Raw genomic sequence first — 17,678 nt, 5'->3', positions numbered from 1 at the left:
GTTCGCAGACCTTGACTCTCCTCCCTTATCTTTCATTTTATTTTTCAGTTTTATTTTCTAGATGGTGTATCAGATTATATCTTTATGTAGATGCTCATGTACTCGGTGACACTCCGGTTTTGGGAGAGATTATGTATTGAGTTATGACATCCTATCCTGCTTTTAAAAGATTTTTCCTATAATTAAATTGTTTTTCATATCTTTCAAAGATTTAAAATATTGGAAATGTCTGAGTAATCGGCTTGCCTAGTACAATGATAGGCGCTATCATGACACGTTGGTTTTGGATCGTGACAAGTTGGTATCAGAGTCTAGGTTACATAGGTCTCACAACTCATGAGCAGGTTTAGTAGAGTCTTGCAGATCTATATGGAGACATCTGTACTTATTTTCGAGAGGTTGTCGAACCCTTAGGAGACTTCACATTCTTGTATTCTTCTCATACGGATTTGTCTATTCTGGTAACTAAACTTCTGTTATTCTATTATCTCACATATGGTGAGGACACATGTTGCCGGATAAGATGGACAGCCACCTATACCACCGGCTAGGATCATAAGAGGCCGAGGCTGCGATAGGGGCCACGATAGGGGCAGAGGTGCAGCTCGTACAACAGCTAGAGCAGCTTTTGCTTATCCACCAATTGCTCCAGCTAAGGAGCAGGTACCAGATACGTTGAGCTAGTGGGGCCAACTCATGCACCAGCTTGCCCATTGTGATTCTAGGCCTTCAGGAGGCTTTGGCTTAGATTTTGACTATGTGCACCAGCCTTGCTGAGGCAGTTTTTCTTCCAGCCGCAACAACCACTTCTCTAAGGTGGGGGAGGTACTCATACTCCCGCCGCCTATACTCTAGAGCAGGTGATGGAGAGACTTCAGACACTAGGGTACTACCAGCCCAGCCGGTTGTAGTTGCTCAGGCCCAGGTGGGTCCCATTATGACTGATGATGAGCAGAGGAGACTAGAGATATTTGGGAGGCTTCAGCCTCCATCATTTAGTAGGGCTGAGTCAGGGATACCCAAGGCTTCTTGGATAGGTGCCAGCAGATTCTTTGCACGATGGGTATTCTAGAGACCAGTAGGGTCCCATTCACTACTTTTCAGTTTATTAGGGCTACCTTCAGATGATGGGAGGCTTATGAGAGGTGCAGGCTTGTTGGTGCAGCGCCACTTACATGACATGAATTCTCCATTCTCTTCTTGGAGAAGTTTGTACTGTATTCTCGCAAGGAAGAGCTGCATAGATAGTTTGAATAGCTACGTCAGGATGGCATGTCTATGACCCAGTACGAGATGAGGTTTTTAGGGTTGGCCCATCACGTAGTTTGGTTGGTTCTAACAGATAGGGAGAGGATTAGGAGGTTCATTGATGGCCTTACATATCAGTTGTGATTGCTTATGACTTAGGAGAGGGTATCTGGTGCTACTTTCGATAAGGTGGTTGATATTTCTTGGTAGATAGAGATGGTTCGTAGTCATGAGCATGAGGAGAGGTAGGATAAGAGGCCTCAAGTTTCGGGTGTTCTCGGTGGTGTTCCTTCTGGGGGGAAGTTTACCACAGTAGGGGTTGTCCTTATAGGCCTGCTCAGATGACTCGTCCAGCTCATCGTGGATCATCATCTGGCCATGGTTCATACAGTGCATGTCCGTGTCAGTTATCTCTTAGTGCCCTTCCAACTTAAAGTTGATCCCATGCTCCTTCAGTTGAGGGTTCATCTGCACCAGGTTCTTCTAGCGGGTATTCTGGTTCTCGGGGTCCGCCTTAGTACCTGGCGCCATTATCTGAGAGGGGTTGTTTTGAGTGTGGCGATTTCGGTCACATAAGAGAAATTGCCCTTGCTTTTTGGGAGGTCCAACTCAGCCGAGGAGTCATACTACGACTTCAGCACTAGTTACTTCACCACCCGCGTAGCCATCTCAGGGTGGGGCTTAGGCAGCTAGGAGTCGCCTTAGAGGAAGAGGCCGATCAGGTGGCGGCCAGGACCGATTCTATGCTCTTCCTACCAGACCAGATATCGTTTATTCAAACACAGTGATCACAAGTATTGTCTCAGTATGACATATAGATGCTTTTATATTATTTGACCTTGACTCCACTTATTCGTATGTATCATCGTATTTTCCTCATTATATGGATATGCCCTGTGAGTCCTTAGTTTCATATGTTTATGTATCTATATCAGTGGGCGATACTATTATTGTGGACCGTGTATACTAATCGTGTGTAGTGACTATTGGGGGATTGGAGACTAGACTTGATCTCTTGTTGCTTATTATGGTTGATTTCGATGTGATCTTGGGTATGGATTGGTTGTCTCCATTTCATGCTATTTTGGATTGTCATGCTAAGACCGTGATGATGGCGATGTCGGGGTTGCCAAGGATTGAGTGGAGAGGTTCTCTAGGCTATGTTCCCAGCAGAGTGATTTCATATTTTAAGGCCCAACGGATGGTTGGGAAGGGGTGCTTATTGCATTTAGCCTTTGTGAGGGATGTTGGTGCTGATACTCCTACTATTGATTCTGTTCTGATGATGTGAGACTTCCGAATGTGTTTCCTGCAGACCTGCCGGGAATGTTGTCCGATAGGGATATTGACTTGGCACTAGCTAAGTTCAAGGAATTGAAATAGCAGTTTTAGGAACTTATTGATAAGGGGTTTATTAGGCCTAGTATGTCACCTTGGGGTGCACCATTTTTGTAGGAGAAAAAGAAAGATGGTACTATGTGGGTGTGCATCGATTATAGGTAGTTGAATAAAGTTACAATCAAGAACAAGTATCCTTTGCTACACAATAATGATCTATTGGACTAGCTTCAGAGAGCGAGGGTGTTCTCTAAGATTGATTTGAGATCTAGGTATCACCAGTCGAAGATTCAGGACTCGGATATTCTAAATTCGGCATTCAGGACCCGTTATGGACATTATAAGTTCCTTGTGATGTCTTTTGGGCTGACCAATGCCCCAGCAACATTTATGCATATGATGAACAGTGTATTTCAACTTTATCTCGACTCGTTTATCATAGTATTCCTTGACGATATCCTGTTGTACTCTTGTAGCCAGAAGGAGCATGCCCAACATTTTAGGATTGTGTTGCAACGACTGATGGAGAACAAGCTTTATGCCAAGTTCTCCAAGTGTGATTTTTGGCTTAGTTCAGTGGCGTTCTTGGGGCACGTGGTTTCTAGTGAGGGGATTCAGGTGGATCCAAAAAAGATTGAGGCAGTTCAGAGTTGGCCCAAACCGTCCTCAGCTATGGAAATTCAGAGCCTTCTCGGCTTGGCCAGTTATTATCGTCGCTTCGTAGACAGGTTTTTGTCTATTGGATCGCCCTTGACCAAATTGATCCAGAAGGGTGCTACTTTCAGGTTGTCAGATGAATGTGAAGAGAGCTTTTAGAAGCTCAAGACTGCTTTGGCCACATCTCCCATTCTAGTTTTGCCTTCAGCTTTAGGCACTTATAAAATGTATTGTGATGCTTCTCGGATCGGTATTTAGTGTTTCTTAATGCAGGAAGGTAGAGTGATTGCTTATGCTTCACGTCAGTTGAAGCCTCATGAGAAAAACTACCATGCTCATGACTTAGAGTTGGTTGCCATTGTTCATACATTGAAGATTTGGAAGCATTACCTCTACGGTGTGTCTTGTGAGGTATTTATGGATCATCAAAGTCTCCAGCACTTATTCGATCAAAAGGATTTAAATTTGAGGCAGCGGAGATAGTTGGAGCTTCTAAAGGACTATGATATTACTATTTCGTATCACCCTAGAAAGGCCAATGTGGTGGTCGATGCCTTGAGTAGAAAGGTGGTGAGTATGGGTAGCCTTACATTCATTTTTGTTGGTGAGAGACCGCTTTCAGTTGATGTTCAGGCCTTAGCCAACTAGTTCGTGAGATTAGATGTTTCGGAGCCTAACCGAGTTCTAGCTTGTGTGGTTTCTCAATCTTACTTATATGATCTCATCAGAGAGTGCTAGTATGATGATCCTCATTTGCTTGTCCTTAAGGACACGGTTCAGTACGGTAATGCAAAGATGTTACTAGTGGAGATGATAGGGTATTGAGGATGCATGGTCGGATTTGTGTACCCAATATAGATGGGTTGTGTGAGTTGATTCTGGAGGAGGCCATAGTTCGCGGTATTCCATTCATCCGGGTGACGCGAAGATGTACCAGGACTTGAGGTAACACTATCTGTGGAGGAGAATAAAGAAGAATATAGTGGAGTTTGTAGCTCGGTGCCTTAACTGTCAGCAGGTGAAGTAAGAGCATCAGAGACCAGGTGGATTGCTTTAGAGGCTAGAGAATCCAGAGTGGATATGGGAGCGTATCACCATAGATTTTGTAGTTGGGCTCCCACGGACTTTGAGGAAGTTTGATGCTATTTGGTTGATTTTGGATCGACTAACCAAGTTTGCACACTTCATTCTAGTTGAGACTACTTATTCTTCAAAGCGATTGGCTGAGATTTACATCCGCGAGATTGTTTGCCTTCACGGTGTGCAAGTGTCTTTAATTTCAGATCGGGGCATGCAGTTTACATCACAATTTTAGAGGGCAGTGTAGCATGAGTTCGACAACCAGGTTGAGTTGAGTATAACATTTCACCCTCAGACGGACGGTCAGTCCGAGCGCACTATTCAGATACTGGAGGACATGCTACGCGCTTGTGTCATAGATTTCGGGGGTTCTTGGGATCAATTTCTACCACTCGCAGAGTTTGCCTACAATAATAGCTACCAATCGAGCATTCAGATGGCTACATATGAGGCTTTGTATAGGAGTTGGTGTCGATCTTTGGTGGGTTAGTTTGAGTTGGGTGAGGCTAGGGTATTGGATACTGACTTGGTTCAGGATACTTTGGACAAGGTTAAATTGATTCAGGATCGGTTTCGCACCGCACAGTCTAGGCAAAAGAGTTACGCCAATCGAAAGGTTTGTGATGTTGCTTACATGGTTGGGGAGAAGGTACTACTCAATGTTTCACCCATAAAGGGTGTTATTAGGTTCGGGAAGAAGGGAAGGATGAGCCCTCGGTATATTGAGCCATTTGAGGTACTTTAGAGGATTGGGGAGGTGGTCTAGAAGCTTGCCTTGCCACCTAGTTAGTCGAGTGTGCATTCAATGTTTCATGTTTCTATGCTCCAGAAGTATGTCGACGATCCGTCTCAGGTTTAAGATTTCAGCACGGTTCAGAGTGGCGGTGACTTGACTTATGATATGGAGCCGGTGGCCATTTTGGATCGGTAGGTTTGAAAGTTTAGGTCAAAGCACATAGCTTCAGTGAAGGTGCGGTGATGAGGTCAGCCAGTTGAGGAGGCTACTTGGGAGACCGAGCGGGAGATACGGAGCAGATATCCACGCCTATTTAAGACTCTAGGTACATTTCTAGATCCGTTCGAGGAAGAACGTTTGTTTAAGAGGGGGAGGATGTAGCGACTTGGCCGGTCGTTTTGAGAATTGTAGCCATGTTCCCCCATTTACTTCTCATTTTATGCTTTTCAGATGTTATGTGACTTGCCGGGGTAGTTGGTTTGGGTCCAGAGAGGTTTCGGAATGAGTTGAGACACTTAGTTTCAAGGTTGAAAGTTTAAGTTGAAATGGTTGACCGGATATTGACTTATGTGTAAACGACTCCGGAATGGAGTTTTGATGGTTTTGATAGCTTCGTTAGCTGATTTTAGACTTAGGAGTGTGTTTGGATTGTGATTTGGAGGTCCGTAGTTGAATTTTGAAATGGCGAAAGTTGAAAATTTGGATGTTTGACCGAGAGTGGACTTTGTGGTTATCGGGCTTGGATTGGGGTTCTGGGAGTTGGACTAGGTCCTTAGTGTCATTTGTGACTTGTGTAAAAAATTTGAGGTCAATCGAACGTGATTTGATAGGTTTCGGTGTCGTTTGTAGAAGTTAGAATTTCTTAGTTTCAGTAGGCTTTAATCGGGGCGGGATTCGTATTTTTGATGTTGTTTGATATGATTTGAGGAATCGACTAAGTTCGTATGATGTTTTGGGACTTGTTGGTACATTTAGGGTCCCGGGGGCCTCGGGTGAGTTTCGGATGGTTAACGGATCAATTTTGGACTTGGTGTTATGGCTAAAGATTTTCTAGTGTCTGTATCTAGTTTCCTTAGACGTGATCGCATGGACAGGTCCGCGATCACGTAGGCTTGTTTGGGGCAGTGGTGATTTTACTCTATGCATTTGCGAGATTGGGTACGCGATAACATGGGGTTGGCTAGGGAGTGCATCATGAACACGTGGGCATAGCCGCATTCGGAAAGAGCAGATGAGGCAGCTGGTTCTCACGTGTGTGTGCTTCACGACTGCGTGAGGGGAGACGCGATCGCGTAGGTCTGAGGAAGCAGTGGTCCATATTCACATGGAGGTCTCCACGTTCGCGTAAGGTAATTTAGTGGGAAAGACTGATTTGTGCTACGCGAATGCGGGAAGAGGGTCGCGTTCGCGATGAAGGATCACTGGACAGCAATGTTAAATTTCAAAAACGAGGGTTTGAGTTCATTTTCACAATTTGATTTTGGGAGCTCGGTGGGAGGCGATTCTTGGAGAGATTTTCAAGTGGGTGGTTGGGGTAACTGATTCTTACCTAGTTTTGGTTAAATTCCATGTTTATATCTTTGATTTCATCATTAAATTAGTGATTTGGGGTGGAAAATTAGGGAAAATGGAGGAAAGTTCTTAGGCCGAATTTTGAGGTTTTTATCAACATTTTTGTATCGAATTTGAGTAATTTTAGTATGGATGGACTCGTGGTTGAATGGGTGTTCGAATTTTATGACTTTTACCGGATTCCGGGACGTGGGCCAGGGGTTGACTTTTGAGTTGACTTTTGACTTTTAATTAAGAACTTAGCATTTTTATATGGAATTGATTCCTTTAGCTTGAGTTGATCGTATTGAATTGTTTGTGGCTAGATTCGAGGCATTCGGAGGCCTTTTCACAAGGCAAGGGCATGTTGGAGTAGAGATTTGTGCGGTTTGAGGTAAGTAACACTTCTAAATTTGGTTATGAGTTTATGAAACCCTGAATTATGTGTTATGCGATTGATGTTAAGGTAATGCGCATTCTAGGTGACGGGGATGTGGGCGTGCACCGTGTAAACTTTGAATTAGTCAATTTCATGGAATTATGCAGCTACCTTAACTGAACACTTTTACCGTATTCCATATGTTAGAACACTTGAGTTGTAATTTATGCTAGAAATCATGTTTAGGCTATATGCTGGTACTGTTAGGACCCACAGTGGTTGTTCCTTGTTGTTGAGTTAATTGTTTAATTGCAGTGATGTACTTAGTCGTATTTATCATTTATATCATATCTCAGTCTCTGTTATCGTACATTGTTACATCTCGTATTATTGATTAGGGCTCCTTAGTATCAGCGTTGTGAGCCCTAGTATAAGAATTGTGAGCCTGAGAGACTGGAGAGATTAATGAGTGAGTGAGGCCGAGGGCTTAATTGTGAGTGATAATTTAGGGATCGAGCTGCACGCCGCAACATGTTTTTATTTACTTATGCCTGGATCTGGCTTATTATAGGGCTTGGGCTGAAGGATCCGTGGTCTGCACCCCCACATTGAGTGCATTGGATATTATATTTGGGATGGAGTTCCCTGGGCATGGAGTTGCCCTATACATTTATATTTGGGATGGAGTTCCCTGGTCTGATCCTGCCCCGTACTGTACTGAGTGATTGAGTACTCTGAGAGTGTGAGTACGCGAGGCTCCATCGTAGTGTATCACATACAACATGCATAGTGGCTTATAGGTATAGAAATGTCATATCCCTCATATCATTCAGAGTTGATCTATTTTACTTGTATTGAGCTTTTACATGATGAACTTGAAAACATGCCTACATTTCTGTATGTTATTTCTATATTGAACTATAACTGTTGAGCTCGTCATTACTTTCAGTCCAAAGGTTAGATTTGTTACTTATTGAGTTAGTTGTACTCACGCTACACCCTGCACCACGTGTGCAGACCTAGGTGCTTCCGGTCATGGCGGTTGCTGAGTTGTGAAGTCTGGACCTTCAGAGATCATCGAGGTAGTTGCTTGGCGTTCACAAACCTTGACTCTCCTCCCTTATCTTTCATTTTATTTTTCAGTTTTATTTTCAAGATGGTGTACTAGATTATATCTTTATGTAGATGCTCATGTACTCGATGAACCCCGATTTTGGGAGAGATTATGTATTGAGTTATTACATCCTATCCTGCTTTTAAAAGATTTTTCCTATAATTAAACTGTTTGTCGTATCTTTCAAATATTTAAGTGTTGGAAATGCCTGAGTAGTCGGCTTGCCTAGTACTATGATAGGCGCCATCACGACGGGTTAGTTTTGGGTCATGACAAAATGCATATAAGGGAAACCTCGACAATGGAAACTAGGACATATATTAACAACTTCAATTAAATCATAAAAGAGTAAACTTGATAAAAAAAGATAGAAAAATAATAACAACTTCAGTTAAATGCTTACATGTACCTAAGAGTCCAAACTGGTCAATTGTTCACATATAAGCCTATGTACACACTCGTCACCTTATGTATACGCCTTCAACATAATTCAAATAGTATAATCAAACTCAATCCTAAGGGGTAGTTCCCCACCACAAAGTTAGGCAAGATGCTTACCTCAACTAGGCCAAATCAACACTCAAAAATAGCTTTTTCTTTAAGACTGCCTCCGCGCGGCTCAAATCTAACCAAAACGACTTAATATCATCAAACAATGCAAGAGAAACAAATTACGATTAATAAAGCTATAATATTTACACAATTTCAAAAGTCAACAAAAGTTAACCCAGGGCTAGTCTGGTCAAAATCTGAGTCGAATGGTAGGTCTTGACTACCCATAGCCACACGAATTCTATGTGTTTTGTTTTCAAATTCGATTCAAATTCGACTCTCAAATATTAAATTTTATTTTTAAAAATATAGACCAAAATCTCTTAATTTTCCCTTCAAATCCCATATTTTTTATGTTAAATCTCATAAATAATCATGTAATATAATTAAAAATTGATCAAAATCACTTACCCAATAGTTTGTTATGAAAATCTCTCCACAAAATCGCCTCTTACCGAGTCTATAGTTTAAAATATGATAAAATAAAGCTAAGTCCCCAAATACTTAGCTATAAATAAGTGGCAGATGTCGCATTTGCGATCTGGGTTTCGCAAAAGCGAACCCTCGCAAAAGCGGAGAAGCCTTCGCAAAAGTGAAGCTTGAATAGTTCTTAAATCATCGCAAAAGCGACAAAAATGTCTCAATTGCGAACACTGCTTTTTCGTAAAAGCGGCCAGTTGGTCGCAAAAGTGAGGAGAAACTCGAAAATGCAGTGGCCGCAAATGCGACCAATTTCTCGCAATTGCGAGACTAGAACACCAGCAAAATCTGCACCTCTCACAAGCTCTCCGAAATGCATCTGAACTCACCCGAGCCCGGGGCTCCAAACCAAATATCTCCACAAGTCTAAAAACATCATACAAACTCGCCCACATGATCAAAATATCAAAATAACATCTAGAACCACAAATCGGACATCAAAATGTATGAAATCAAAAGGAAAACTCAAGAATCTCCAGAATCACAACCAAGCGTCTGAACCTATCAAACCAGCTCTGAATGACACCAAATTTTGCAAACAAGTCACAAATGACAAAACGAACCTATTCTAAGTTCCAAAACTAAAATTTGAACCCGATAGCCATAAAGTCAACCTATGGTCCAACTTAGGAAATTTCTAAACTTCAAACTGCCAACTTTTTGCAAAACATGACAAATCAACCTAGGGATTTCCGAATCTAATTCCGGGCATACGTCTAAGTCCAAAATCACGATACAAATCTATCAGAGCCATCAAAACACCGATCCGAGATCAAATACGTAAAAGTCAAACTTGGTCAACTCTTCTAACTTTAATCTTTTAAAATGAGAATCGATCTTCCAAATCTAACCCGAACCACTCAAAAACCAAAACTAACGATACACGCAATTAATAATACACCATATGGAGATATTTGTGATCTTAGACCACCAAATGAAGTGCAACTGCTTAAAACGACCGGTCGGGTCGTTACATTTATGACGAAGGAAGCTAGTAGTATTATTAGTATAAAGTCTAACCTATTTTCACAAAGAAAATTCTTTTGGACTTGCGGGTTTGGACTGTTAGCCACTGTGTCTGACTCATTGTCACTAACCTCAAATACTCTTCTTACCTGCTCGACAAGGTCGGTATTCCGAGCCACCTCTAGCTCAGCTCGGAGTTTCTTAACCTCTCCCTCGTGTTGCTCGCTGAGAAGTTTATAAGCATCCCTCTTCTCAGTGAGCCCTCGAACCTCGGCCTCATTCTGGTGTACTCTTCCCGATATTGGAGAAAAGTTTTATGATGAAGAACCGAGGCCTACAAACACAAAGAAAAAAGTTACGATTATGTACGACTTAATCTAAGTACATAATAGAAGTCATCAAGAGGCATTCGAAGTTACCCAGTTTAATGCATGTTGTGCTTCGTTGAACAGGAAGGGCACGTCCACCTCGTTCATCTTGGCTTGATCCTCTTCGGTACCCAGGCACCGAAGATAACTGGCAACCCCTATAGGGGCAAATAGGACATGTGCATTCTCCAGGATAGACATGATGACCGACCGCTTCCAATCAGGATTTGCACTCGGAGCTGGGAACTGGTTGACTAGTTTTGGACTTGAAGAACGCCCGCTAGTTCCTGAAGACGGACACTTCCTTCGCACTGGTAATTCACCCAACCCGGTGGCGTCCTCCGTGGTGCTAGAGTCTAAGCCATCAAAAAAGTTGTGAAAGGGGTCTGCCACCCATTAGGGCCCCTCGGTGGGAGTCCTTTCAACATCTGAGCCTCGTATGGAATCAGTAAACGAAGGCAGTCCAGATAGATCTTTCACTCCAAGTAGGTCTTTCGGAGCATTGTCCTCAACCCGAGAAGCATCGGTCACAGTATCCTTATCCGCCTTCCTAACTTGGGGAAAAACGGCCTCGCCCTTATCTGGTTTAGAGGTCTTGGCCACTACCTCTTCAATGGCCCCCCTGGTTTGAGACAATTCAGTGTCGCCTCTCTTCGATTTAGAGGCCCCTCGTCCCTAAAATTGCGACCGCATGGGGCCACCAGTTCAGAGGCTTCTTCTTCGAACTCGTCCCTCAGCTTGTGGAGTGAGTCCGATGGGACCTCTTAGGCGTTGGTGCTTTCTTTGGATTTGTACATCATCCGCCTCCTCGGTTTATTCTTCTCCGAGGTCGGAGAACTTGAAGCCCTTTTTCTCCTCACCCTGTCTCAGAGCAGGGGACTCGGCGGGGAAATCCTCATCACCGGACGGAGGCCTCATTGCGACATCCTTGGAAAGACCTGCAAAGAAAAGAGAAATAAGTAATGACTCAGTAGCACGAAGGAAACCCAAGTGTTGTCCACTCAAGAAAGGAATCTCACCGTGAGAACGAGCCTCCTACGAGCCCTTCGAAAGTTCGCGCCATGCGTGTTCGGAATATAGCTTTGAGAGACAATGCCCTCGACCCACTCCTTGAGTCGAGGGACTGAGTTCGGGACCCGAGCAACAGCTGCATCACCACCAAACACCGATAAGAAAAAAGGAAAAGAGAGTAAAAAATAAAATTTTGCGAAAAACAAAACTTTACTTACATTTTATGTTCCACTTCTCGGGGAACGGCATGTACTCGACTGGGATCAGGTCTGAGGTCCTCACTCAAACAAAACAGCCTAGCCAACCTCGATCTTGGTCTTTATCGATGCTCGAGAATGGGGATTTACTAGCCCGACGTGCAAGTTTAATCAGTCCCCCCCCCCCTCCCGAAAGAGTCGGGGACTGTATAGGCGCATAAGGTGGTCGATGGTGAATGAGCATCCGTTAATCTTTCTCACGAAGAACCAAAGGAGAATGACGATCCTACAGAACGAATGGTGGATCTTACCAAGGCACACCTCGTACCTTTTGCAGAAGTGGATGATTATCGGGTCCAACAGGCCTAGCGTAAAGGGATAAGTATAAACACTTAAGTATCCCTCGACGTGGGTAGTGATATCTTCTTCGGGCCCGAGAACCCCCACGTCTTTGCCGACCTAGTTGTAGTCCTTTTTGACCGTATGGAGAATTTCTTTGGTGATCGAGCAGATGTACCTCAAGACCTTCTCACACCAGCCAGGAACGGGTGAAGGTTTTTCAACCTTAAAATCGGCGGTCACCGAGCAGCCACCAGGAATAAATGTGCTAAGGGAGGTTCTGCCGCTGGTTCCTCGCCGGCCGACCGTGATGTAGAAGTAATTTCTTTTTGGGGAACTATTTTTGAAGTCTTCGCCATTTTCTTTTAAATGGAGGGTAAAAGATGAAAAAGAGGAAGTTAAAGGGATACACTTAATGGATTGGAGTGAAGACAAACGAAAGTTCTTACAAAGATCTCAAGAAATCAGGATACAAGGGCTAGAAAATGTAAAGATTTCTAAGGAATAAGAGTAGTGAAGGTTTGGATGTAAAGTTTGAATAAATGAAGAAGGGGTATTTATAATTTTCAAACGACGGTTCAAAGCCAGAAGTGGCCGACCAGCAACTGACGAGCATTTAATGCTATTAAGACGTGACTGACGAGATGTTTCGTTCATTTTGTCATTTTCGACGCGGATTATCGAGGTAGGAATTAGAAGCTTATATCGTTTCTCATCGTGTACTCTCCGAAAAATGAGGGGACTATCTGTATACGGTCGAAATTGGGCTCGTCTACTGTATGACGAATCGGGCTCAGAACGTGAAGGATTGAAGATCGACCCCGAGTCTCATCGAACCAGAACCTGAGGTTAGAATGTCCGTCCTCGAGAACATTGAGTCCATATTCCTGGAATCGACTCTGGCCCCGAATGAGCTCGAGGAAACATTGCCAATATAACCAACAGAAGACCGGAATAACGGAAGTCCGAAATATTAGTAACCAGTCGGGTATCACAGCGGGAATCGCAGCACGTATCAATAAGGAACCGGCAAATTAGCAAATCGGGAAATTTTTACCTTTTATAGAATTGTACCTAAAGTAGGACTCACCTACTATATAAAGGGGGTCTGATTACTTGTAAAGTACATTGTAACAATCATTCAGAAGCAATATATTATTTTTCTCGTTAAACTCTTATGTTATTTGTGCCCTGATACCGATTGAAGTTCATCCAGTTCAAGGGTGGCCCTCCCCTCAAGGCTTTAACTGTTCAATTCGTGTGATTTGACTTTACTTTATCATACTTTATTTCAATTGTTATTCAATTCATTGCTTTGTATCAATTTAACCCATGTATTCTTAAAACTACATACAAATTTAATTTTTATCCGATTTTGAGGGTAAACAAAAAGCAACCACTGGGATTTAGAGTTTCAGTACTTTGTTTTAATGCTTAGGTAAAGCATTATAAAAATTTCAAATAGTATAATTAACCAAAATCTAAGGCATATATAACACACTCCAGGGGCGAGTGTATGATGAAGGAAGCTAGTAGTATTATTATTAGTATAAAGCCTAACCTACTTTCACAAAGAAGTACATCTTTATAGTGATATTTTACACCAACTAACATAAAATTTTGAATTTCCATTGTAATCATAAATTCATAATATAGCTAAATTAAAGAATCGCGAATGAAGCTTCAGCGAGTGAATTTAAGAGGCTTTGAAGATGAAATTGTCCCCATTAGCTAGGTTCATATAGATTAAAGTGGAACATCAATGGAGGTTACAGTTTTTTTACAAATTAAATCATTCCTTCAGCTTTTCATAATTACAGTCACTAATTAAATATTAGGGATGACCGACATGTGGTCTAGGTGGGGCATTTGGGTGTAGGTAGGGATGAAATGATTTTAGGACAAATCCAAAATAGTTACTCCTACTTAGTAGATTTGAGTTTCAGATTATTGTTGGGATGAGTGAAGAAACACACGTTAATCCTTTTTTTTCTTTTTCAAATAACTTGATGCACATTGAGAATAGGATGAGTGCTAGTTAGTTGGCAAAACTGTTTATAAGCATTCTTTTCTCGCAATTTGCTTTTAATACCGTTTCCTCTCCTTTGACTCTAATGTAGTACGATTACTTTTGATTTCGGTCGAAAAAAAAGGGGAAATCTTTTCAAATCGTACTTATTTTCAAAATTTTAAAGAACACAATCAACTTATAAAGCAGAGAGTTGCCTATTGCTATTTCTACCAATTAGTTGCCGCCACTGCTCTGCTACCCATTTATTACCCTACCATGCCATTTCTTGGATGATTTATCACCAGAATAAGAGTTTATTTCATCTTATTTTTTGGTCAACTGAATAATAAAACACTACATAATTATCCTCATCTCATTATTAAGACTTGAGAATAATAGACTTGCCATCTACCACTTTATAACCCATGAATTCTACGGTTACAAACATTTTTAACTCGGGATTTTTAGTTTTGTAGTATTTCTTTTCAAGTATTATTTTGCATTGCTCTTATTTGAAAAGGCGATATCCTGAAATACAAATTTAATTGATTTGACCTATTAATCTAATTTAAGTTAAACATATAGCTTCTCGACAATAGGTGAAAAAATATGTTAATGGAAAATGCACTGCCTATATGTATGTATGAAAAAGGAAAGCTTTGTTAGGCAAATAGCTATCTTCACTTGCAAAAATTGACAAGAAGTTAACAAAAAAAAAAAAAAGTTAACAAGCCTTGTGCTTCGCCTTTAAAATGAAACCTCCCATTGGAGTAAGATTTCACCCACTCAAACATTGACAGATGTCTCCCCTCCTCCCTAAGAAGTAAGAAGGTACTTGAAAAGTAAAACTCCGAGTGATTTCTAGCTTACAAGGCATTAACTTTCCCATTAAGTTTGTGGTGTAGTGCACTTAACTCCTTTCAAGTGTGAGGTTTAGTGCAATTAACTCCCTCTCATATTTTTGTTCGTGGGCAGAGGTGGAGCTTAACTAAATTCAATATTGTTAGCATTGAACATAAATTTATATTGAAACGCTAATAGATTTTAAAAATACAATAAATACAGCACTAAATGTTCTAATTCTTGATTTAACTGAAAAAAGTCATCATTGTAGTAATTTGTTGAGCGAGCATGGTTATTTTAGATCATAATAAAAGAAAACGATACTACCTGCTATTGCACTCTTTTATAATTTTAAAAAGAAGAGAAAAAGACCCAGAAATGTAGTTTTCACTTGCCCTTGCTCCTTTAATTACAAAACTTGTTTTTCTCTCATTTAGCTTCCCTTGTTTAAAGCTTTATACTTTCTATCAACCTCTAAGTAATGGTTGAAAAACTTTCCATTAATTGATAATCTCAACAACCTAGAATCACCTTAACTACCCCTGTTTGTAATTATTTGGTTACACAATCGGGTGGCTAATGTGTACTCAATTAGATTCTAATTTCAACCTTTCTTCTCTACTCAACTAGGATTTACTTTTTTAACATATGTGTTAATAGGCCAAAACAGAAAATAACATCTGTACATATACACTCTAGATTACCAAAATTTATCTAATGTACGCATTTGATAGATGTATGTATTTGCAATAAAAAGAAATGTATGTGTGGATTGATGTATACAAACGTGTATTCATATGAAATACTAGTATATAGGAGAATAATGGATTATTTTATATTATATTATATATAAAGATAAAGAGAGAGAAAGAAGAGAAAAGGGGGTAGGTGTGATATTGACCGAACTACCGAGCACACCACCATCCTCATCAACTATTCTCTACTCTTCATCATCATTACCCACCAGTCCCACCCCTATATATACACCATTTCCTTCTTTGCTTTCTCAGCTTGCACGTTCTAAAAAGAGAACTACAAGCTTCAATTTACTCCTCTGCTTTTCATTTCATTCCTATTTTCGTCCCCATATTTAAAGATTACTTTCAATTTGCCCCGCGAAATCGAATTAGAACAAAATGCAATCCCTTAGTCCGTCATCTGGTATAAGTCTCAAATCCTTAATCCGGAAAACAACGCCGCCGCCGGGTCAAACCCACCGGTTCGACCCCGTTCGTTTTGTTATCCAATGCGGACACCGCTCCGACTCGGCTAACACGAGCGCTAGCACTGTGAATACCAACGGCGCTCCGACGAGCTACAACTTCGCCGGCCACGTCGGCTCGTCAAGAGCTGACTGGCAGAGCTCTTGTGCCATTCTGGCTAGTAAGGTTGTCTCGCAGCAGCAGGATACTGAGAAAACCGGCGACATCACCGTTGTGAACGGCCACAAAACTCTGGATCTCGTTCCTATTGATAACCTCCCCAAGCCGCTCACAATCACTGACCTCTCTCCTGCGCCGATGCACGGCGCTCAGATGCGCGTGGCCTATCAAGGCGTACCTGGCGCGTACAGTGAAGCTGCTGCTGGAAAGGCTTATCCTAACTGCGAAGCCATACCTTGCGATCAATTTGAGGTTGCATTTCAAGCCGTAGAACTCTGGATCGCAGATCGTGCAGTACTCCCGGTAGAAAATTCTCTAGGAGGTTCCATTCACCGAAACTACGATCTCCTCCTGCGTCACCGCCTCCATATCGTCGGTGAGGTCCAGCTCCCCGTCCACCATTGCCTCTTAGCTCTTCCAGGCGTTCGTAAAGAGTACCTAACCAGAGTTATAAGCCATCCACAAGCCTTAGCCCAGTGCGAGCTCACTCTCACAAAACTCGGCATCAACGTATCTCGTGAAGCCGTCGACGATACAGCCGGAGCAGCGGAGTACATCGCCGCCAACAATCTCCGCGATACAGCCGCAATCGCTTCCGCACGCGCCGCCGAACTGTACGGTCTACAGATCCTAGCGGAGGGAATCCAGGACGATTCAAGCAACGTGACTCGGTTCGTGATGTTAGCGAGAGACCCGATAATTCCACGAACAGACCGGCCATTCAAGACGAGCATAGTCTTCGCACACGACAAGGGAACGAGCGTGTTATTCAAAGTGCTATCAGCTTTTGCGTTCCGGAATATCAGCTTGACAAAGATCGAGTCACGGCCACATCGGAACCGGCCAATTCGGTTGGTGGATGATGCGAATGTGGGAACAGCGAAGCATTTTGAGTACATGTTCTACGTAGATTTTGAAGCGTCAATGGCGGACGTGAGGGCACAGAATGCATTGGCTGAAGTTCAGGAGTTCACATCTTTCTTGAGGGTATTGGGTAGCTATCCTATGGACATGACTCCTTGGTGTCCTTCTAGGGAAGAGTAACTACTCTCTTTCCCCAAACTCAAATTGAGAAATCAACAAATAATTATTTTCTATTGTTTGTAATTATGATTCCAAAAGAGGAAGAAACAAAAGACAATTTAAGTTTAATTCCATTGAATTTTTTGCTCATTAATCTGTTTTCCATCTCTATGTTTTTGAGTTAATTTCGGGGACGATTCAGTTCACACTCAGGTACGTAGGTGAGGAGGATTGAGCGATTGATATAGATGATTCCCTTTAATTTGCGGAGAATCACATTTTAGAGCTAGAATTTACTCTTACTCTTTCAAATTCGAAGAGAGTAATGTTTCTGTTGCTTTCTAGTATTGAGTTTTAGAGCTTTTATACGCTAGGAAAATAGTAAAAGGTGAGATATGTAATT

The 17,678-nt window shown here is 41.9% G+C and overlaps 2 protein-coding genes across 2 annotated transcripts; both read left to right on the top strand.

The window, feature by feature from the left end:
* The first annotated feature begins 2,359 nt into the window (after positions 1-2,359).
* Positions 2,360-3,402, top strand: LOC138871229 (uncharacterized mitochondrial protein AtMg00860-like). The gene is made up of 2 exons (XM_070149098.1): positions 2,360-2,535; positions 3,063-3,402. The coding sequence occupies exons 1-2, from the start codon at positions 2,360-2,362 to the stop codon at positions 3,400-3,402; spliced, it is 516 nt and encodes a 171-aa protein (XP_070005199.1).
* A 12,482-nt stretch (positions 3,403-15,884) lies between these two features.
* On the top strand, positions 15,885-17,425 carry LOC104228009 (arogenate dehydratase 1). The gene has a single exon (XM_009780391.2). It carries the CDS (start codon positions 16,007-16,009, stop codon positions 17,294-17,296), a length of 1,290 nt encoding a protein of 429 aa, XP_009778693.1. The 5' UTR covers positions 15,885-16,006; the 3' UTR covers positions 17,297-17,425.
* The last annotated feature ends 253 nt before the right edge of the window (positions 17,426-17,678 follow it).

The sequence above is a fragment of the Nicotiana sylvestris genome, chromosome 6 (assembly GCF_000393655.2).
Source record: "Nicotiana sylvestris chromosome 6, ASM39365v2, whole genome shotgun sequence".
Lineage (NCBI taxonomy): Eukaryota > Viridiplantae > Streptophyta > Magnoliopsida > Solanales > Solanaceae > Nicotiana > Nicotiana sylvestris.
This window is presented reverse-complemented; position numbering and strand designations above follow the sequence as displayed.